At 42.1% G+C, this 23,408-nt stretch overlaps 1 protein-coding gene across 5 annotated transcripts in view; it reads left to right on the plus strand.

The window, feature by feature from the left end:
* Window positions 1-19,473, plus strand: part of LOC129733249 (homeobox protein 5) — a 57,708-nt gene extending 38,235 nt beyond the window's left edge. For all 5 annotated transcript variants that reach the window (XM_055694940.1, XM_055694941.1, XM_055694942.1 and 2 more), the window contains 5 exons: window positions 10,857-11,540; window positions 11,601-12,029; window positions 12,089-15,353; window positions 15,413-16,270; window positions 16,894-19,473. In XM_055694940.1, coding sequence (XP_055550915.1) covers window positions 10,857-11,540; window positions 11,601-12,029; window positions 12,089-15,353; window positions 15,413-16,270; window positions 16,894-16,952 — 5,295 coding nt within the window. In that variant the 3' untranslated portion in view covers window positions 16,953-19,473. The remainder of the gene's footprint in view (window positions 1-10,856; window positions 11,541-11,600; window positions 12,030-12,088; window positions 15,354-15,412; window positions 16,271-16,893) is intronic.
* The last annotated feature ends 3,935 nt before the right edge of the window (window positions 19,474-23,408 follow it).

Consider the following 23,408-nt stretch of genomic DNA (forward strand, 5'->3'; position numbering starts at 1 on the left):
GTACAGACCGGTGATTGGACGATTCAGTGCACACCAGCTGACGAATTAAAATGGCCTCAGACTAATCGACTTTGCCACCTCCAAGAACATGGCCATACGTATCACCTTCTTCCAGTATAGCCTCCACCATGAACTGACCTGGAGATCACCGAATAGAACAGAAACACGAATCGACCACGTTTTGATAGATGGTCGGCACTTCTCGGACATAATCGACGTCAGATCACATCGAGGCGCTAACATCGATTCGTATCACTACCAAGTGATGGATCGAAAGGTGGAAGCAGCACCACGATGAACACCTGAATGGCGTGCAAGCAGGAGACCACTACAGCAGCGGAGAAGACGTGGTCGGTGCAACGAACGACGAAGATATGCCACCCCCAACAATAAGCGAAGTTAAAGATGCGATCCGGCAGCTCAAGAACAACAAAGCGGCCGGAAAAGACGGCATCGGAGCTGAGCTTATTAAGATGGGCCCCGACAAACTGGCTAGCTCGCTGCATCGGCTGATCGTCGAGATCTGGGAAACAGAACAGCTACCGGAGGAGTGAAAGAAGGGGTTATCTGCCCCATATACAAAAAGGGCGACAAACTAGACTGCGAGAACTATCGAGCGATTACAGTCCTGAATGCCGCCTACAAAGTGTTTTCCCAGGTCATCTTCCAACGCCTGTCACCATTAGCCAGCAGGTTTGTATGAAGCTACCAGGCCCGCTTCATGGAAGGACGGTCTACGACTGACCAAATCTTTACACCGCGGCAGATCCTCCAAAAGTGCCGTGAGTTTAGAGTCCCTACACACCATCTTTTCGTCGATTTTAAAGCCGCATACGATACAATAAACCAACAAGAGCTATGGAAAATTTGAAAACGGCTTCCCGGGGAAGCTGACAAGACTGATTAAGGCTACGATGGAGGATGTGAAGTGTTGTGTGAGAATTTCGGGTGGAACGTCGGACCCATTCGAGTCTCACAGGGGGCTCCGACAAGGTGATGGTCTCTGCTGTTTATTGTTTAACGTCGCGCTAGAGGGTGTTATGAGACGAGCGGGGTTTGACATGCAGGGCACGATTTTCAACAGATCAGGTCAATTTATTTGCTTTGCGGATGACGTAGATATTGTCGGCAGAAAATTTGAGACGGTGGCAGACCAGTATACCCGACTGAAACGCGAAGCAGATAGGATCGAACTGAAGATTAATACGTCAAAAACTAAGTATATGCTTGCAGGTGGGTGCGAGCACGACAGGGCACGCCTAGGCAATACGGTAACAATCGACGGGGATGAGTTCGAGGTGGTCGACGAGTTTGTGTACCTCGGCTCTCTGGTAACTGAGAACAACGATACCAGCCGAGAGATAAGGAGACGTATTATCAGTGGAAGTCGTGCCTGCTATGGGCTCCATAAAAAACTACGGTCGCATAATCTGAGTCTTCGCACCAAGTGTATCCTGTACAAAACACTAACCGGACCGGTCGTTCTCTACGAACATGAGACGTGGACAATGCTCGAGGAGGACTTGCGAGCACTCGGAGTTTTTGAACGTCGGGTGCTAAGAACCATCTTTGGCGGTGTGCAGGAGAACGGAGTATGGAGGCGTAGGATGAACCACGAGCTTGCGCGCCACTACGGTGAACCCAGTATTCAGAAAGTGGCTAAAGCTGGAAGGATACGCTGGGCAGGGCATGTAGCTAGAATGCCGGATAGCTACCCTTCAAAATTGGTGTTCGCTTCAAATCCGACGGGAACGAGAAGGCGAGGGGCGCAACGAGCGAGATGGGTGGACCAGATGGAGCACGATCTGCAGAGTACCGGGTGCCCGCGGAGCTGAAGGCAGGTAGCCATGGACCAAGTCAATTGGCGGAACCACGTTATGCAGGCCATTGCTTAGGACGTACGGCCATCTTAGTAAGTAAGTAAGTAAGATTATAGGTGAAGAAAAAACCTGGAGAGAGGCGTTGGTTTTGGATTGCCATTTACCAATGATACGAGATGATTCTAGTTCCCATTTTATTCTCCGCTCCACACACACACTGCAAGCAAGCAAACAGGAACAATGCAGAAAGCAAATGCGAATGGAGAAAATCCTTTGGAAAATAACTGAGTTTCAACCATTCGAAAGTGGACAATTTTCGTGACGCTCTCGATGTTTTCGATTTGTACCTTCTATATATGTTGCCGTAGAACGTAATTCTACGTCAAAAGCAGCTGAGGTTCAAATGTGAGTATCAATATTGGTTGTCCATCAAAAGCGTTGTATTATTTCCTCGTTAACACAGAATTAGATTTGGTGCTCCGTTGCCCTGAAATATGTCTGAAGATCAGCTCTCTGGCCCGAAGTCTTGTACCTCTACCGGCATGTTGATTGTTGTTTTCCCCCAGCCGAAACAGCAGGATGCAACACGCAGCAGCGTAAATACTGTTCTAGGACTGAGAATGTTGCATTTTACTATCTGCAGCAACACGATGCATTGTATAATTTTGTTGTCAACCCGACATGAGATTAAAATCTTTTTTAGCTTTAAGATTTTGGGGGAATGAGCTAACATAAAAAAGGGTGGAGCCTTTAAACCGCAAGCTCGGTTTCAGTTCTTGATGGTTTGATTGGCTACACCCTTTATTTATCAGGTTCTTATTGCTCATTCTGTCAGGTAATTGAAACTAAAAAAGGTTTCACGTTTCATTTTACGAAAATTACACATTGTATTGTGTTGCTGCTTGGAAAAATTGCCATCAAATTCTCGTGTCGGCTGGTAGCAGACAGTAGAATTGCAGCATTCTTAGTTCCGCAACAGTATTTACCGCTGTTGCGTGTGGGTAAACCAACATTCTAGTACCGGTGCCGATAAGGGTACAAAATATCTGAATCAGAGACAAAGATAGTGGAACGGAAAATTAGGTTTAATTTTAGTTACGGACACGACAGAAAAATGTAAATTTGTTATAGTTTGAAACTAACCACAAGCTCGCTTCCAATTCGTGATGGTTTGAAAGGCTACACCCTTTTTCATGTTAGCTCATTCTACCAAAATTTTAAAAGCAAGAATTTAATATACACTTGTCGCAAGATTGTTATCAGCAACATTTTAGCGAGTGGTAGAAAAATCTCAACTAAAAGTTGTTTTTTTAAGAACTTGGTTTTTCTTAAAAAAAAGTATGAAAATTACAAAACTGTATGAAATCTTTATTTGAGCCGATAAATTGGTTTATGCCATTTACTTTTTAAAGATAATTTCATTCAAATGTTGGTCACGGCTATGTTTTAAATGGTCCATACGAAAAGTCCAATTTTGGGTCACTTTTTCGAGCATTTCGGCTGGTATCTCGCGAATAACGCGTGTAATGCTGTCTTCCAAGGCTGGAATTGTTGTTGGCATAGACGAGAGACTTAACGTAGCCCCACAAAAAATAATCTGGCGGTGTTAAATCGCATGATCGCATGATCAAGACCCAGTTCTTCCATTTCCGGCAACAAAAAATCAGAAATCATCGCGCGATAGCGAGCGCCATTGACCGTAACGTTGCGATTTTGATCATCTTTGAAGAAGTACGGACCAATGATGCCTCCAGCGTGTAAACCGCACCAAACCGTGCATTTTTCTGGATGCATTGGCGATTCTTGTATCGCCTCTGGTTGCTCTTCGATCTAAATGCGGCAATTTTGCTTATTAACATAGGGGCCATCCACATACCACATGGACAGATTTTTAACGATTTTGACCCACCCCCCTACCCCCCCGTGGACAACTGCCCATATAAATTCTAAAAAAATTGTATGAACCGTGGACATTTGCCACCCCCCCCCCCCCCCAAAGCTGTCCACGTGGTATGTGGATGGCCCCATACCCATTTAACCAGAAATGAGCCTCGTCATAGAACACAATTTTTCGAAAAGTAGATTTTCGTCATTTTGCACATAGGACGAATTTTGGTAATAAAATTCGATTATTTGTAAGCGTTGTTCAGGCGTAAGTCTGTTCATGGCGAAATGGCAAACCAAACTGAGTACATTAGACTTTGACAGCTGTCAGAACTCCCGCGTGAACTGTCAAATCTGAATACACGAAAAACCAAATAGCAAAAAAATCACCCTTTACTTCAATTACCTACATGATTTTCATCAAAAGGTGCATTGTATTTCTGCCGGTACCCGGATAATTGTCCCATAATGAAAAACAACATGTTAAGGAAACGGCGATTTAATATTATCTGTGAATTTTCGGATTTCCAGCAATTACATCCAGAACCAATGACCACAACAGTTTCATGGCGCCACAAGTTTATCGTTGAGAACAAAAAAACATGGATGGAATTGGTTTTACGTTATATAACTTAAAAAAAAAAGACAAACATACATACATTTCAAAAGTACTCGCATATTTTGTCCCATCACATAAAAATTCAACCAGCAATCGGCAGTATCATTGGCAACGTAAATTGTACTACAGAAAAACAACATAAGTCTAGTTAATCAAATGACATACTTCTATATACCTTAAATAATCCGATATACACTAATCTGGAGCAAAATTATATGTTTGCAGTTTGTACCACTATGCAGTGGGACTGTAATGCGGGTACTTTCAATATGGGACAAAACAACTTGGTATTTTTTCTATGTTTTTTCCATACAAAAGTATCAATTTTAATTTTTTTCCAGAAAATATGATAACAATTAAGTCGATTCCCGATGATAACTCAAAAGTGATCAAAATCAGTATGGGACAGTTATGCGGGTACCGACATATTTCACAATATGTAGTAACAACACGGGCAAGTTTGTTCAATTCATCGTCATTTAGAATTGCCATTTGCCGATGATTCTAATACTCTTGTTATCTCTGGCAGAATTTCCTGTCATTCCTAGTACTGCTGCAGCTATCAAGTTCTTCATAACAGCCGCCAGATAGACGGGTGCTTGAGAACGCTGGTGCCAGCAATTGAAATCCGGCACAAGATGAACGGTACTGTTTTCCCCTTTTTCTCTTCGCCACAATCCGCACCTATCATCCGAATAGAATGAAGAAAATCGTTTGGAAACGGACTTCGATTTTTGAAATTGGACCACTGTATATGTTGCCGAAAGACGTAATTCTACGTCAAAAAATCAGTCGTTTCGAAAGAGTCACTCGTAGTTCCTTAGAGCTCCCTGATGGTACGTACCGGGTTACGAAGAGTCTTTGCGCGGACCTCCACTTTGCGGGTTCCGCTGCTCATTTCGATAATCTAATACAGAAGTTGATGGTCAACGATACCGAATACACCGTAAACAGAAATAAGTCATTAGTTACACTCAATACTGAACTTAACACATTTCGCATTTTTTCCCGCCGCAGCCTGTATACTGGCATGTTCAACTAGAGAGCATAACACTCGTGGTTCGACGTGGTTTCTCACGTCACGGAAAAAAACCCTATTTGTCCAGGATCAATTCGGATGTGTATGTGGAACTGCTGGTTAAAGCTAAGAATTATATGCCACAAGACTGCATTTTTCAGCAAGATAATGCGACAATTCGTGTCAGTAAGACAAGTATTCAAAATCAATGCCTCAATAAACTATGCTTCAGTTGAGCCAACATATGCAACTGTTTAAATTTCATTAATGTCACTCGTCATTGATTGAACATGGTTGGATTTTGCTCAATGTTGTTGAATTCAACTTGCCTATTCGCTACTATCCTGTTGAAAAAATATATCAATCAATGTATAACACGTTTAGGAAGCATTTCAGCTATCGATCAAAATATTGGTGCTTGAATTCCGTTCTGTGGTAGAAAAATTTTATGCATTCGGAAAGGGCACTATGTATTGAAATAAATGTTTCAGTGGATGTTTAAAAACCCACCAGACGGAATTTCTTCTATATTTCGACTGCCTTAGCAACTTGAACTGAACTTATGATGATTCTTCAACATTTTGTTAGAATCTAAAACTTTTTCGCTTGAGCTTGACGACCGCACATTTCGTAGTTACTTCTCCGTAATGCATCTGAGCTAATAAAGTTACACAAAGAAGCACGTGCATGGCTACTTGGGATTAGTTTACCATCTTCAATAGACAGCAATTCAGTAGCTTGCAGTAGCTTTGTATAGATCGATAACAGCGCCGGCTGCGTCCTTATATTCGTTATGGTAAACAAGGAAGGTTTTAGGGAGGTTGCTCCCAGCTCATATGTCTCACTGCTTCAAAAAAAATATTTCCGGAAAGAATATCTTTCATTTTCTTTTTCAACGCACCTATAAAGTGTATTCTAACTCATTGAACACTTCGTAAAATTGATACAGACACTGGGAGTAGTCTGTTATGTATAACACATTATACAACGAGTAAGCACTTCTATCCAGCTGCACCGATGGAAAAAAAATCGCTTCTAGCGACTAATGAATACGTATAAACCAAGCCTATGATGCGTTGACATCGTCGTCAGTGTGCGAGTTATTCTTATTCTTCGCACATTTGCAAACAGACCTCCATGGTAGGTGAATAACGAAGATCACAAAAGAGCACCATATAAAAAATCGTTACTGGTGCACTCTCTCCGCCTTCCTTCTTACGATGTACTTTTTCATCGTGGGAGCACGCAATATATGTTATTCTCTATGTGCACAGCTGAGATTGGATCGTAAATATTTACTCAATGATGGGGATTTTTTTTTCAAGAGAGTTCGTGTTTTCCTACTCTCACTCAACTCAACGGGGTTTTTTTTTTTGGTGGTAGCTGGTAGGTGCAAGCGCAAGTGCAAATTGCTAGTTGGTTAGAAGCTTTTGTCGGTATAAGGTGTCAAGATGGACAAAGGGCTAAGAAAAAATAATGTATCCGAAAAAGTTCGGCAAATGTTTGTGGCGGAGAATGGCAATTTCCGATGCACGGCGGTGGAAAATTGTAGCTATCGGCCAAAAGTCATTAACGTTACGAACTGCCATCGTAACTTTTTCTCTCTCAGTTTGCCATGATCAGACAACAAATATTTAGCTAACCGTTTATGGTTTTTTCATAACAAAAAATGAGATTTCGGAAATATTAACTTAAACAACTTTTTTAACAATTTTAAATTTTGTGTATTGATAATGTAAAGCAATGCCTTGGTGCTACATTCCGTCTTGAAATTTGAACTTCTGTTTATTATACACAGACTTCGCAGCCAACTGTTGAGTGTACAGGACAATTGCGGGGCTAGAGCTACGATCCTTCTGACACTATTAGTTTTCCCCGAGCTGGAGAGAGAGAGAGAGAGAGAGACTTTTTTATTTCAAATAAAGTTGTTCCTTGATCATTGACAAAATTTATTTTTTTGACGTAGAATACGTCTTACGGCAACATATATAGGGGTTCAACTTCAATACAGGGATCCAATTTCGAAAACCGAAAATTGTCCAACTTCAAACGTTCTAAACTCAGTCAGTTTTCAACCGATTTCCGTCATTTTTGCAGCAATCGATTGGAAAATCATTTAAGCAACCGTCCAAATGCAGAAAATTGTAATCTGACTGTTCGAAATATTGTACTATTGATAATTGTTGAACCTTGTCGAAACGTAAATGTCGACCTTTGATTGGTTGCTTGCTGCCTTTCCCTAAAAAGGACGACAGAATAGAGTACCTAGTTAGCCAGGAATGCACTCGTTGGGCTATATAAGAGACTGCTTCTCCTCAAGCAATCTCAGTTTACTAGCAGCAGGCAGCAGCGGCGGACAATAGCAGCGATGGCAGTGGGCAAACGCGGCGTGGAGCAGCAGCGGGCAACAACGGCGGCGGTAGTGGTTAGCTGCAGAACCTAACTTTTTCAGTTCGGCTCCCTTTTGATCTGAGTTGGACCCTACCAGTGGTAATTCAATTCAGATATCGTTGGGTGAATACAGCCAGAAATTAAATGAGACTCGCACCGCCAGGTGGTTTGAGAAGCCACCATCTTCAAGGGTGTATATATAGGGTGTGTGCACATATATAACGTGTGTGAATTTTTATAGCGTGTGTCGCTAGCGTGCGTGGCTAGCTATATAGCGGGTGCATGTCTATAGCGTGCGTGGCTTGCGTGTGCATGGTTATATAGTTTCTGTGCTTGTCTATAGCGTGTCTGTGCATGTCTATAGCATGTCTGTGCATGTTTATAGCGTGCGTGGCTAGCTATATAGCGTGTGTGCATATCTACAGCGTGCGTGGCTAGCTATATAGCGTGTGTGACTAGCAGTATAGCGATAAAAATGATCATATATAGTTTCAAATAAATCATCTCATGTTGATTTTACACAGTAAATCATTCAGAACTAAATCAAAAATTTGCCATGTCAAAAAACAATATTCAGTTGTCAATGAATGGCATTGACAAACATTATTGTTTGCGCCAGTGAACCTGAATCACATAATTTTTCGCTCAAGTCCTACTATTTGCAGCGATCAGTTTTAAAATTATCTACGCTACTGAAAACTGCAGAAAATTGTTCGTATTAAACCTAGGTTACCGGGAATGCACTATTGGCCCTCATCGTAGCCACTGCCTAAATTAAGTTTTCTCAGTGCAACTTGATACAAAAGACAGCCACAAAACAATACAATTTCATTCTTGTTTTGGATATGGCGTCAAGTGAAACTGCTTAGCTGCACATAGCTTCTGCTGTTGTTCTTTGTCGTTACCGGTGCCGTCTGTAGAGGTAAACGTCATCTGGAACAGAGAGACCATTGAACTGATTAACCCCATTGAGTGTATTCCCAAACCTATTGCAAGAAAAACATTGACTTAAGACAGGCTGTCGTATTCTAGGTTAACTCTGCGGTCGTGTCTAATAAACAACCTCTTCAACTTTTTCACGATGGGTAATTCCTTACATATAATTAGTTGGTGTTAAGTCAGATTAACATTTTAATATAAACAAATTCTAGATTTACTACTCTTTGAATTTCGGAGTTTTCAAGCTTTTGTGCAATTTTGATGTTACGGGCCCGTTTGATTTATCACTAACAGCACGTTTCTCCTACTTGACCCATTATGGCCAAACAACATCTGTCGTTACAAACCCAACCAACTTTTCAGAAACAAACCCCCTGTGGTCAATGAAAGCAAATAAATATGTTACCCAAATGGAACCATCGAACCGCACTGTGTCAACAGGGTGTGTTACAACTGATTCAATTGTGACGTACGGAGAACTTACAAAACAAATTTCTTCTAAATATGTATTAAGAATTTTTTCCTTACTGTTACAAGTGTATACAAATTTTAATAAGTAACTGTTTTCAGTACAGAGCATATAGCTCTGAAACTAACCTTATAATCGTTGTGGCAATGCTTTTCGGTCGGAGGGCTGTGGAATGAGCGCGAAGCCTTTTAAGACCACTATTGTTGGCCCTAACTAGTGTTTCTTGAACTGGTATTCCGCGAACATTCGACTAATTGAAATCAGACCAATCAGGAAAAAAACTTCGATGAGCTTTTTATCATACCAATAGTTTCTCCTCTATGTTTTTTGAACTGTTGTAAAAGATAGAAAAAGTTTTAATGATTTGCAAAATATTGCAGATTTTATCAGGTATTAATCAGGCATTAGACGTAAAAAACACTTGCCATATTTTGTTTGGATTTAAGTTGCATAACATTTTTACTAGGGTAAATATGTTTGTTAAATTAGCCGTTACAAATTTGATCTGTAAATACTTTATGTCATTTGTACTCAGAAATATAGAAAATTGAAAAGGAAGGGAAAAAAAAGATCTGAGTCGTTATGCTTATATTCCAAGTTCCTTGTTGAATTTAGTATGAATAAACAAGTCCAGTGATAATAAAAATGTCGTTGCCAGCATATGTTTAATAAGAATGATAATTCTACAAACCTCTACAAATTTTTGCTAAAGATTTTGCTAAAGAAGCTTTATTTTACCTCTCGGTGTTATTTCTGTACTTCTGTACAAATATATTCGGTTCAACACAATTGGCATACAGCACTAAAACCTGAAAATCACAGCACTGAAACGTGAAAATGCAGTATCAAAATCTGCAATAATGCATCCAAAACCAGTTCAAAAGCAAGTCAAGCATTATTCAAAGATTTTCAAAACTCCATCCCCTCTCACTCTTCCATAACGTTACTACCCAAATCAGTATGAGGAAAATATTCCATTCACTAATCATAACAAAAACTAGTGAGTAATGTCATTGACGAAATCGCAACGCAATACAACAAACGTATGATTTCTCGGTAACAAACATAGCACATTTTGGTATCTGTTTGGCTGCTATAGAAAACCTGCTGAAAAAAATACCATCCGAACTACTTACTCTCCCTCCCATCATCATCGCACCGCATCATCGCTGCTGCGTCACTGCGATGCGAGATGCAATCCAACCAACATTTATGGGACTCTCAATTATTCTTTTGCTTGTTAACAATTAATTAATTGCTATCGTTTTTTTCCTACGATGCGCCACGTACGAAGAGAGAATTACAACGGAGCAACGCGCATCACTCTATTCTCAGAGTTGTATGTAGTCAACTGTTGTATTTGTCATCTCCGAGTGACCAAGGCACCAACATTTTATTACGTATTGAGAGGATACAATTTTAGTCATGAACTGTGCACTTCATGATGTGCACAACTCAAGATGAAAAAACAATCAGCTCAAAATCATTTCATTTCCTTCACTGTCCAGCTGCGCTCGTACCCGCAGTTTTACCTATGTTCGCAGAAAAATTTATATCAGTAAATCATGATACCTCCAGGGCAACATAAATGCCTTTTTTTTTAATTCATACAAATTCATACCACCCAATTCTGATTGCCTTGTCCCCGCATCTCAAATTTCAAACTGATACCGATTTTCACTTATTCGTCTCCGTTTTCTTCATGCCATCCTCCAGGAACTTCTCAGCAAAACAGAGATGGAAGACCAGGAACAGAACTTTCCCTTCACGAGCCGTCCTGTGCAATCCAAGCGTGCCTCGGGTCGGCCCACGCAGGGCGGCTCCCTGCAGGACCTCCAGGAGGCCAGTCTGCATGATTACTGTTACTCGGAGTTTCCCTTCGCAAACGACTGCTACACCAATCTGGGCGGGTTGGGAATGCAGACCTCCCGGCGGCACCACGGTATCGGCAGCTCCGGCGTAAGCTATGGTCCCGGTGGTGGCGATCGGGCCATGAATCCCCGACAGAAAAAATACACAAGCTCGGTGTCTTCCCGGCAGCGGGAAGGCGGCAGTCTGCCAAGCAACGTTAACGTCGAATATCCGGTTTTCAACGAGGTTGGTCATCATCATACAACCGGCACGATCACCAAAATCAAAAAGCGAGAGGGCGGTTCGAAGAGCGACTACAGTGCGATGTTACTAACAGCACCTATGACTAGCGCTGGGGCAGCCGAACTTATCACTACAGTAGCGGAGGTCGCCGGAGGTACCGGTTTCTCCAGTGGAATGAAAAATACCGAATCTCAGCTAATTGACGGCTGCGGCGGTGGCATCGGCGGAAGTCACACCGTTATCGACATGGGAGAGCTGGAATCTGACGAAACGCAGCATCTGCTGGCACACGATGCCTTGCAACAGGTAGGATTGATTCTGGTTTCTTATTTGCAAAAACATTCAAGTTTTTCGTTTGAATTCTAGAACCTGTACGACTCTGTGTTGGACGATTTCGAGGGAAACAGCACGGATCTGTACGGCAGTACATCCAACACCGGAGGCGGCAGTACGACCGGCGGTGCCGGAAGTGGTTGCAGTGCGCTGAAGAAAATTCCACGCTTCCCGACTGCAAGTTACACTAGTCATGCCAAACTGGAGATTGGCGAACCGTCGTCCACGGTGCGACCTTCGTCGGTGCATCACGTCGACAAGACCGTTTCGCTGCCAATGCTGGAAAGCAACAAGAGCGTCGACATCACACCGATCCAACTGGGATCCAGCTATCAGGCTGTCAAATGTATCGTATCGAGCGACAGCAGCAAGAGCGACCAAGCGAAGCACGTTATGATGGGCATCAGTACCAACAACGCCAAGTACATCACGACGCAGAGCTTCAATCAGATAATTTCACAGGTAGGCAGAGTAATTGTTTTGTTATGATCAATTACATAATCTTGTTTTTTTTCTGATAGAAATATTTGGATGAGAACGGAAATTCGGTGCAGCAGTTCGGCAGTTCCGCTTCGTCATCCGCTGGCGGAGGTGGAAGCGGCACCGGGGGTAATACCGGAGGAGGGGCAAGTGGCAATAATAGTTCGTCATTAGGAGGAAGTGGTGGCGCAGGAACCGGAAGTGGAGGTGGCAAGAAAAGCCGCAAACAACCGAAATCCGATCGCAATACGGTGCTTGTCATACCGGAGAACATCGAGGGCTATCGGGGCAAGGATACCGATATTGAGTCGCTGGTTTGCTACATTGAAAATAAGGACAAACAGAAAGAGGGTAAAGGTAGCGGTGGTGGAGGAGGAAATGGAACCGGAAACAGTGGAAGTGGAACTAATCCCAAGAACGGAACGCTGTTCAAGGTTGGTGCTAGTAACAACAGTGCTGGAAACGGAAACAGCGCTGCTGGTGTCGAGAATGGGCTTACCGAAGAGAAAGCACCGAAGAAAAAGGGGGAGAAGAAAAAAGAGAAAGCCAAGCTGAAGAAGAGTAACTCACTGGAGGAATTAAGCAGTTGCAGCAGGAAAAAGCAGCAAGCGGAAGACGAACAAAACACTCAACGGCAACCTAATAACACCGTCGAGCAGCAGACAGTTTCTAGAGTAACGACAACACATGAAGGAACAGAACCCAGTGTGGTTACGTTGAGAAACAACAAGACCAACAAGAAAGGTCAAAACTGTAACAGCACTGCATCTTCTTCGGCTTCTTCCACAACCTCATCGCAGTCTTCGAAGGATACTGCAACGAGTACGGCAACAGGAGGTGGTAAACGAGGTGAACGGAGATCTTGGGGGACAGAAGAACTTAGCTTCTTGGAAGACAAAAATCAGGTTGGTGCAAATGGCAACGAGAAGGCTGAGGAAAAATCTTCCTCCTCTAAGAAGGAAAGTAAAAAGGAAGCCAAAGATAGTGCTGAAGCGGCTATCCCGACCTTCAATCTCACCAAAAAGCGCGATTCTCTTCGGATGTCAGTGGAGTCACTGTCCGCGGTTAGCGTTAGTGGAACAGCTGAGACGGCCGAGTTTCATGTCGTGACAAAAAAGAAAAAGATGAAGAAAAAATCTCAAAGCTTATTTGCCGAAGAGACAAACACGGGAGCCGGCGGCAGCATAAGTGCGAACAACAAGCGACACTCGACTGTTGGCCAAGGTTACAGTATGGGCAGTGCCGGTAGCGGTGGCCGCAACGCAAATGTGACGGGCCGATATCAACCTAGTCACAATTTCACGAACGATCGCGACGTTTACATGAGTTCACTAACAACCAGCGGAAATGATGTTTCACGAAGGAAATCCACTTCATCGATGCCACCGTCGGAAAAGTCTGACTCTAGTGATGCCGAATCGGTACAGTCGCTTCCAATCGAACCCACCCGGAAGCAACAGCAAAAGAGCAGTGCTGCAGGTCACCAACCGAACCGCAACCAGCAGTCGGGAATGGTTCCACAGTCTTACGCAGATATCGCACGGATTCCAAACGCCGATAAACTGAACAACAATCTGTTAGGAAACAGCACAAGCAATAGTACTACGTCAGCACTGGACAGTACGAGTGCGGACCGGTGGCCACCGGTGCAAGCCACAGCAAGTGAAGATTTAGCTCAAGCCCTAAAATCGCCGTCTGCGTTCCCTGAACTAGTCCCTGATTCATCGTCGTCAACGCTGCCCCAAGCACAGCATCAAAACCAGCAGCAATATCAACAGCAGTATGTGAATAATAGTGTTAATATCGTTAGTAGTAACAATGTAGGTAACAACAATAAAGCAACTTATTCGCAAAGTCTCCTGATAGCGGCAGCGAGCACCAAAGCAACGTCAGGCACAGAAGAAGAAGACGTGATCCGACAGCGAGTAGCCAGTGGTAAACTAGTTGCCAGTAGTGTTGTAAATAGTGAATCGATTACTAGCAGCGGTTGTACCGCCAGTACCAATAGCAACAACAATTACAGTAGTAGTAGCAGCAGCAGTACCAGTAGCAACGGTGGTGGCAGCAATTCCAAACTAGCGTTGCACAAATCGAAGAGTGTTGACAACACCGACATCTACTATTCGAATGAACATTACCCGGCACTCGAAAAAACTGTCAAGTCAGCCAAAGTGGGTCCTCTTCTCGCTGCAGCTACGAACAGCACGAATTTAGTGGTTTCCTCAGCTACAGGCCAGTTTCAAAATGTTCCCACGTATCCCGCAAGCATGTCGGCTGTCAACAGTAATACGAATCAGAATGCTTTGAGTGGTGCCAAAAAGTCGAAAAAGAAGGATTCGACCTTCCTTGTTGCTCCTGCTTCAACAATCACTGCGAACGAAGTTGAAACGATCAACAACGCTAGGAACACAGCGTCCTTCCAGCCTACGCTGATGGACACAATCAACAATAATCCGGTGCTAATCGAGAACGTCGATGAAAGCGTCATCGACTACTCGCAGAACAATGGACTCATAAATCGAACCCCGAATGGGCCGGTTAATCTTGCACAGTCTCATCCGCCTCAGAGCACTCCGAAGAACTATGCCAGTAGCAATAATAACAGCAGTGTCTCGGTCTCCTCTACCACGTCGAACGCTATTGTTTCCTCAAAAAGAAACAAGAAGGAGAAATCTACCTCCCAGCCTGTCACGCAACCACAGCAGCAGCAGCAAACCCACGGTACTCTCACACATAGTCATCATTCGGTCCCCACGTCAAACACGAACGCGGTTGTGAACTCAGGTTCAAATCATCGTCCAGCAGTGATAATCATGAACGACAACAACGACTCTTCGGGATCGACAAAACACGAGTTTACTTTCGGCTTCGACATCGACCAAGAGCTCCTGTTTGGTGACTTCCAGGAAGACGATTTGAGCATGATTGAGCAGCCGACTTTACCTTCACAACAACAGCAATACCACCAATATCAAAACCAGCAGAAGCCTTCCTCCCATCATGGGCAGGAACAGCAGCAGCAGCAGCAACAACCGATTTACCACAACAGCAGCGAAAATAATGTTCCTTCCCCGACGAGTAACACTTCCGCCCAGTCAACGGATCTTGGCTACAGCTCGATGCAGCAATCGTCTCTATCGATTTCGTCGCCTTCTTCCAGCAGCTCGTCGTCACAACACAGTCAACAGCAACAGCCACCACCGCCTCAACACCAGCATCAGCATCATTATCACAACCAATCGCAACATCAGCAACAACAACAACCGGACACGACATACGAAACGTTGAACAACTCGACTGACCCTGGTAAGATCCGTAACTAGATGAACAAATATACGAAATGATCCTTTTTCCTTTTATTACAGACACTTATCGGGACAGCATCGAGCACAAGTTCCACCAACCGCCACCACAAATGGTTCCCCCTCTTTATTCACAACCACCGCCACAGCTGCCCCCGCCACACGTGCTAGCTGCGCATCAACAGCAGCAGCAGCAACAACAACAGCACCACCTTCATCATCACCACCAATCACGACAGCCTCGCCCAGTTACTACGACTAACCATTACAACCTGCCGCCACCGCCAGTCATTCCGGGTACTCATCACAACCTACAACAGCAACAGCAACCTCCGCTGCCACTGAAACAGGACAGTGCAACAAACACGTCACCGGCGATGGTCATATCGGCCAACACTGCGCCAGCTATCATGACCGTTCCACCGCCACCCTTACCGCCAGTTGCCTCCGGGGTTACAGCCCCAATTCCGCTGGTGGTCGCTCAACCACCAACCACAGTGGTACTCCTACCACCGGTCGTGATTTCAGTCAACACCAACACCGCCGGCTACGTGAGTAGCAGCCGTAGCAATAGCAATAACAACAGCCCGGCAGCCACGGTCAGTTGCAACAGCAGCAGCAGCAACAACACTACTAGTCTCATCAACCAATCAACGATCAGCAGTGGCAGCAACAGCAGCATCAGCTCGATTGCCTCCCAGCAAGAGCCAAAACCACAACGGCAAACGGCTAACAACGTGGTCACCCCTACGGCGGTGCAACAGCCGCAGCAGCAGCAACAACAGCAGCAGCACCAAACAACTGGCAGTGCAGTTCCTGTGCTCCGGGAAAAGGTTAAGGAGATCAATCTGCGCTTCATAGCGCCGGAGCAGCTGCCAACCAATCACAACCACGACAAGATTGTGAACTTCGTTGGAATGGGTGAGTGCTTCTTGGCGGTTTCGTTATGTCATGTTTTTTTATACATTATCTTTCCCAAATAGTGTCGTCTCCTATATTTCTAAATAGTTTTTTTAAGTTGAAATTTTGCCTTCAAACCTGACAAAGAGTTGATCATGGAGAATTCAGTTTTCTTAAATAGAAATTCATCGATTACGTTTTGCCTCTGCCTATTTTTCTCGTAAGCTTCATTCTCTCTGTAAAGTTAAAAGAGCCATTTCAAGCTCAAATAACAAATCTGTTCGTGTCGATTATTGTTGATAAAATTATACAATAACAAATTATACTAAAAGAAAAAGCTGAGGAAAGTTATGATAATCATGAAACGTAATTTTTCTCGAACATCTTGTTTTTTTTTTTTCAATCTAATTCTACAGATAATTCAATAACTTTTAGTTTTTATGAAAATAAAGTAAAGAAAAATCAGATCCAATGCATCATTCGAACTCATATAAACTTTTCCTAGGTTCTGTCGATCATAAGTTATGAAAAATTTCGAATCGTAGACATTAATTTGAAAATTTGCTCGACACTTTTAAGAGACTAATTGCATAGAACAACGCGTGGAAACGAAACAACATGGTTGATTTTTTTTATTTTTCCAGCGTGGGAGGACATCATCTGCGGAACCAATGGCAGCGCCAAATACTACGACGGACAATAACCACCCACTAAGCCACGCTCGTGTGGTTGTCGCACCAGTGAGAGTGAAGAAGAAAACTTATTTGGAGCCTCAACGTAAGCGATCGCCAGAAAAACTCGTGCATACAAAAAAAAAAAAACTTTCCCATGTCATCGCGTGCCGCAACGGCGCGCGCAATTCGGACTGAAAGAGACAAGAAAACGTGATTGCCAGAAAGAGAGAAAAAGTAACAAAAAAAATACCGAGAACAGGTAGCAGGAAGAAAGCAAGACTAAATCGAGCAGCAACAAGAATCTATGTCATTGTAGGAATAGAAAAAAAATGATTGAAGAATGAAAAAAAAAATCAAACGATAACTAATGCCAAGCATTAACAAAAAAAAATCATATAAAACTAAACGAGATACGCGCGTGCGTGCAGGTGATGCGAGTGACAGAAAGAGTCATCCACACATACCCACATACACACAATGAAGGAGTTGAAACCACTCACACCCATAAACACACACACAACCACACAGTCATGCACGCACTCACAAAAAATCGCCCGCACGCATTTTTTGTTCTTGTTTTCTTTGCTTCTCGAAGTGAGCTTCGTTTTTTTTTCTTGTTCGATATCTTCCTAAGTTAAGGTCAATGAGCTCACAGTTCTGCGACAGTTGTATATTACCAATAGCGATTGTTGTTGTTCTACACACACACAATGATGGTTCCGAATGACGGCAAGGCGAGAAGGAAGAATAGTATCATTAGCAGTTGCAACCGTCTGTGTCTATCCTTCGGGTTTGGTTTGTTTTATGAAAAGAAGAAAAGTAAAACGAGATAAACAAATCCGAGTGCATGTTTGTTGCTGCTTTGGGTTAACTGTTGTATATTATCTAAAAACAATGCGTCAGAGAAAAAGAGTAAAGAAAAAAAGAAGAAGAAAAACAGAACGGCGAAGTCTACTAACTCTAGTTAAACATTATTATCTTTATTATCAACATACTGTTTATTTTATTCATGATTCTTTAGTTTGTTTTCAGTTTTTTATTGCCTATTGTTTTGGGAAATGTTAAGAATAAAACCAAAATGTACGAAAGCGAAGAGTGTCTGAGAGCGAGAAAAAGAGAGTTTAGTTAGTAACGCTTTGAGTAATAGAGTGAAGAAAAGAAAATGGTTTGTGTCTGTTGGTGGAAATAAAGAATATCAGTTTTTTTTCTTCTTAACACATAAAAACGAAGGATATCATTACACTTAGTCATTGTGAATGTCGCGCAAGTGTGCGTGTGTACGTGAGCGACTGTTAACGGCTCATAAAACAGAAACTATTGTCGAACAAGAGCGAGAGAACGAGACAGTAAGTTGTCCCATAACAGTTAATGTGATTTCTAGAGTAACTAATAATCGATAGGCAAAAAGAAACAAAGCAAGTAAATCTACACTTGGGCTGCCACAGAAGTTGCGTGAGTGCTCCCACGACGTTGTTTCCCTCCAGTCAGGTGGTGGTGGTGGTGGAGGAGGAGGAGGGCACTCTAACTCTCTCCCCCCCCCCCCCCCCCCTTTGTCACGCGCTGGAGTGAAGAGAAAATAGGGATTAAAACATTAAAACATAGAGGAAACAAGGACTGCTGCAGCTTCGAAACTGTATCAAAGTTACTGACTGTATTTAAGAATATATTAAAAGAAGAAAAGAAAAATAATTTATATTTAAAAGAAATGAGAGGAAAATAGAATGCTTACATATTTAGTATCTAATAGCAAAGAAAATTAAGAAAAGGAACAGAAACCGACGCTGGGATGGTATGCGCGATGTTACGAAATAAAAAAAAACAAGTGAATGGAGTAAATTAAAATCGAGCAAAAAGGACGATCCATTAGATAGTTTCGGAAAAAAATTAAAAGAATAAAAGCAAGGATTATTAACTAGCCAGCTGTGAAAAACTAAAAAACACCTACGATACCATCGCGTGTCCTCTATTCACACAAACACGCGCGAAACCATCAACACACACACATACGCGTCTTATCAGCACACACACACGCATGAACACAAATCATCCTCATCGCTCTAATCTAGTGTCAATAGAGAGCGCTTGTTCATCATTGCCATCATCGCCATGGTCAAACGCTCATGTATTTCAGTGTGTGTATAAACAAAAAAAAAATATCTAGGAGAGCAAAAGCAAAAAAAAAATTGAAATCGAGTCGAGAAAATTGTATATTTTTCCTGTTGTTGATTTCTGCTTACCCATGCGGAATGTGCGCAAGTGGCGAGTGCAAGGGTCGCGCATAGAATTGTTATTGTTTCATCTTTTTCTGCTGCGGGAAAAAGAAATAAAAATCAATAAGCAAAACACAAAGAAAACCAGCAATTTTGGAGCATGAAAAATCGCCGTTGCGAGGGAACACCTCCTGCCCGAAAACCTCAGAAACAAAATAAGAGGCGAGTTTTTGAGGTTCATTCATATTTGTTACGAGAAAAAAAAACTAAAGTTGGGCAAATGTTTAATTTAGTCGAGAACAAAAACTGCTTGAAAAAAAGAAGAAAAAAATAAAATAAACGAAACAAAAGCGCGAAAAAAATGAAACTTTTGTTAAATATTGGATAAGTTGAGAAGCGCGCTGCTGGGGTGCGAGTGGAGGGCGAGCGATGAATGGATTACTGGATGCAAGAAATGATTGCGAGCTGCGAGCGTCGGAGCGAAGAAAAAGGGGAGAAGGCCACACAGTTCATAGCGTTTTCTTCTCTTCCTGGTTCTCCTATCAGTAGAAGGAAAAAATATATATAGGCTAGACCGCGTAAAAGGATTCGGTTTTGTAGGTATGTTTTGCGTGCGGAGCGAGGCTTCAAAATATTTAAAATAATAAATAGGTGTATAACAACAACAGCAACAAATTGTGCTCACTTCGGTGGGTAAAGAAAAAAAAAACGGAAAGATTTCGCGCTTCTCAAGAACTTTGCGAGTTCGGAGAGGTCTTGATAGGTTGGTGTTGCATTATGTATGTGTGCGTGTGTCTGTGGGCGTGTGAATATGTGCACGGCAGTGCAAGCGTGTGTGAGAGAGAAAAAAGAGATGAGTGCAAAGGCCTTCGGTGGGCATTTGTGATTAACTTATGTATAATAATGAAGAAAAGTTAGCATTAACTGTACACGATAAGGTAAATAATTCATGCGAAATGTTCGAATGAGTAGAAAAAGAAAATCCTCTGTAAGAAACAAGGTGTGTTCGAGAATCGAAGTTGAAACGTGAATGTGAACATGAAGACTGTAACAAACACACATTTACCAAGCCATCGTGTTTTATCGCGGCGTCGCACCGCATGAAAAGAAAATGAATGTACGAGATGCAAGGGTATCGGTGCAGCGACTGCCTTGTGCGCCAGTAGTGAGTCACATTCACAGACACACACACTTATATATAAACACACTATATGAAACAATTGCGGAATGGACAAACTGAAAGAAGTAAAAAAGAACAGCGTGTTGCAGCAAAATTAGGGAAAACAAAAAAAGTAAATCAAGAGGAAATGGAAGAATGAAGAATGTTTTTAATTTATGTTTGTAAATTATTATTGAGAAAAAGAGAAAAAAAATAATAAAATAAAAAAAAATACCGAAGACAACCGTTTTGATAATATGGAAGAAGAAAAAGAGAATGTCTTTTCTGGGGCAGTAAATTTGTTCTAGGATCCATTAGCAGCTACAATTGAAGACGGCTGGAGGAGCATGGCATCCATCATAGGTACCACTGGTGTAGCGTTATTAGGTTCAAGGGCTCCGAATCATAGAAACGATTGGTTTGAGCGCGAATGCAAACCATTAGTTGAGGATAAAAACGCAGCACGGGCAAAAATGTTGCAACACCATAGGAGAGCGAACGTAGAGCGATACCGACGAACACGTGACAGCCAAAACTCAGTCTTCCGAAGAAAGAAGCGGCAACAAGAGGACCGAGATCGCGTCGTGATCAAAAAGCTGTACCAAGCTAACGACATTCGGAAGTTCTACAGGAAGCTGAACCGCCCCCGGAAGGTTACGTACCACAAGCCGATATGTGCAGGAGCTGGGACGGCACAATCGATCGAGACCAGCTACGGCGAATAATGCACGCCTTCTGATTTCCGAACAAACTAACGCGATTGGTCAAAGCGACGATGGATCGAGTGATGTATGTGGTTAGAGTACCGGGAGCATTCTTCACTCTCGGGTGACCCTCAGAAATACCGGGAGTACAACGTGCCCATACATTACGTTTTCGTGGACTTGATCACCAGCTATGGGTAATGATACGCGACTGCGGTTTTCCTGCCAAACTTACACGACTTATCAAAGCTACTCACTCTCGAATCCCTTCTGTTGAGAAACAACGCAACCGCTGACTTTTCACTGACTGACGTGACTGTTAAATTCACGAAAAGGCTTTAGAATAACTCATTCCTATTTGAGCTCCCGTCCAAGCAAGACGTATTTTTAACTAATTAATAAAACTTGATTGTTCTTGAGTTCCCGTCTCATGTTTACTCTTTGTCGGACCTCAACACCTTCGGAGCATGCAGAGGGTTGAGATAAGGAGATGGACTACTCTGCATACTACTGTAGTCCTCTATTGAGCTGCGACCACACCGCTGAATTTGACAGGTTGCGGTGAGCTAAACTTGTCGAAAGGATGTCGGACGACAGAGGATCGATCAGGTGGAAGACGACTTACGAACCCAACGCAGGCTGCAGAGCTGGATTCGAGACGGCTCTTACGTATTATAGCAGAGGCTACACCACAGTTTGACACTGTTTGGTAAGGTAAGTAAGGCCTTACACAGGGTGGCCACTCTACCGGGAAAAGCCGAGAATTTCAAATCATCGGAAAAAAAAGACGGGAAAACCGGGAAAATCAAGATACTGCATGCCTGCGGTGGAATCCTGTATTTTTTTTTTTTTTTTTGCATGATGACCTAATTGGCAAAATTCTGCCAGTTATGGAAATGCTGGTTGTTAACTTCAGTCAAAGTCAGCAGCGGAATCGTAGTTCTCGTAGCGTTAAATAAAATCAAGCTTGATCAGACAAAAAAAAAACATATTTTGCTATTTCGTAACATATTTTGTCAGGAAAATGGTTGTACGTTCTCATCTTGCATATCCAACCCCCTTCCTATGTGAACAAGGACTGCTCAGGTTTGCACCAGCTGGAAAAAAATTTGATTGCCTAAAACATCGTATACGACACTATCAGCGTCGTGGAAGGCGCATTGAAAGTTCTTGTGAATAGTGTTCAACATTGGAGTCCGACCATAAGTCAGATAGGACTGGAATCTTTAAAGCTCGATTTCATATCGGACCAAACCGGAACGGACCTACCCGGGTTTTACTTCTGAGGTCGGAAAAAGTCCGGTTGAAAAATAAACCTTGATTTTTAATATGATTTTGACTACAAGCAGGACATTTATATTGTAGGTGTTTTGATTTGCATTTTTATGAAAGAACATTATTATTGCATTTCAAGTGACATATCTTAAAGAGAATGTATATCAAAAATTTCCACAAACTCTATACGTCTTTTTGCGTTTTTTTTTTTTTGCAGAATTAAAACAAGTTATTTTTTTATTCTGTGTTCGTCCTATTGACTACTGTATTTCCACCTTGAAGAGCTATTTGTAAAATATTTCTCATTTTTTCTATATCAAAACCAAACATTAGTTACGCAAAAAGAAGGAAAATTATTTTAGAGCTTTCAAATTAAAATGTCATGTCAGATATCAAAAAAAAAGTATTTCTTTTTCAATCGTAAATGTGGTATTTTGCCCTAAAAATTTGAAACGTAACGATTTCCATTTAGATTTAACAATGGAAAAAGGAGCTCATATTTTTTAAATTCCTAAAAAACTGTCATGATTTTGTTCAGAAATACATACAAATTGCGTTTTATACAGTTTTTGCTGTGATTTTTCACTGGTTTTTTTGTGGATTTCTGAATTTCCATGGTTTGTCATGCAAATTACCAGAAAAAGTAACACCATCCTCTGATTGATTTTAATAATTTTTTTTTCAAATTGTTTGTTCAAAGTGTCGGTTGAATTTATTTTACGGATCTGAGAAATCTCTCATACATGCCATTGGGTCCAGCTCAAAAGTCCCAGGGTCGAAGTTTTCGAAAAAAAAACTTGGTTCGAAATAACAGACCTCGAAGTTTTGTGCATTTCAAAGACATTCGTTATCAAAAATTAAAAAAAATAAATTATGACAATTTCATGTGCATTTTTTTATTTGTCACTCTAAGGCTCTTCTTTCCAAAGTCTGAGATCAAATTTTGCATAAGAACTTTTTTCGAAGAAAAATAACTTCTAAGCCCTAACGCAAAAAGAAGTTCGATGGTTGAATTTATTGACACCCTTATTCAGAAGCATTGTAAGCTCAAGAGCAGGTTGACAGAGAGTAAAAGCAGAAGGAATCAAAAAAGCACGAGAAGGCGAAGATTGTCAACGACTTGGAAACAAAAAGAGT

Source organism: Wyeomyia smithii, chromosome 3 (genome assembly GCF_029784165.1).
Source record: "Wyeomyia smithii strain HCP4-BCI-WySm-NY-G18 chromosome 3, ASM2978416v1, whole genome shotgun sequence".
Classification (NCBI taxonomy): domain Eukaryota; kingdom Metazoa; phylum Arthropoda; class Insecta; order Diptera; family Culicidae; genus Wyeomyia; species Wyeomyia smithii.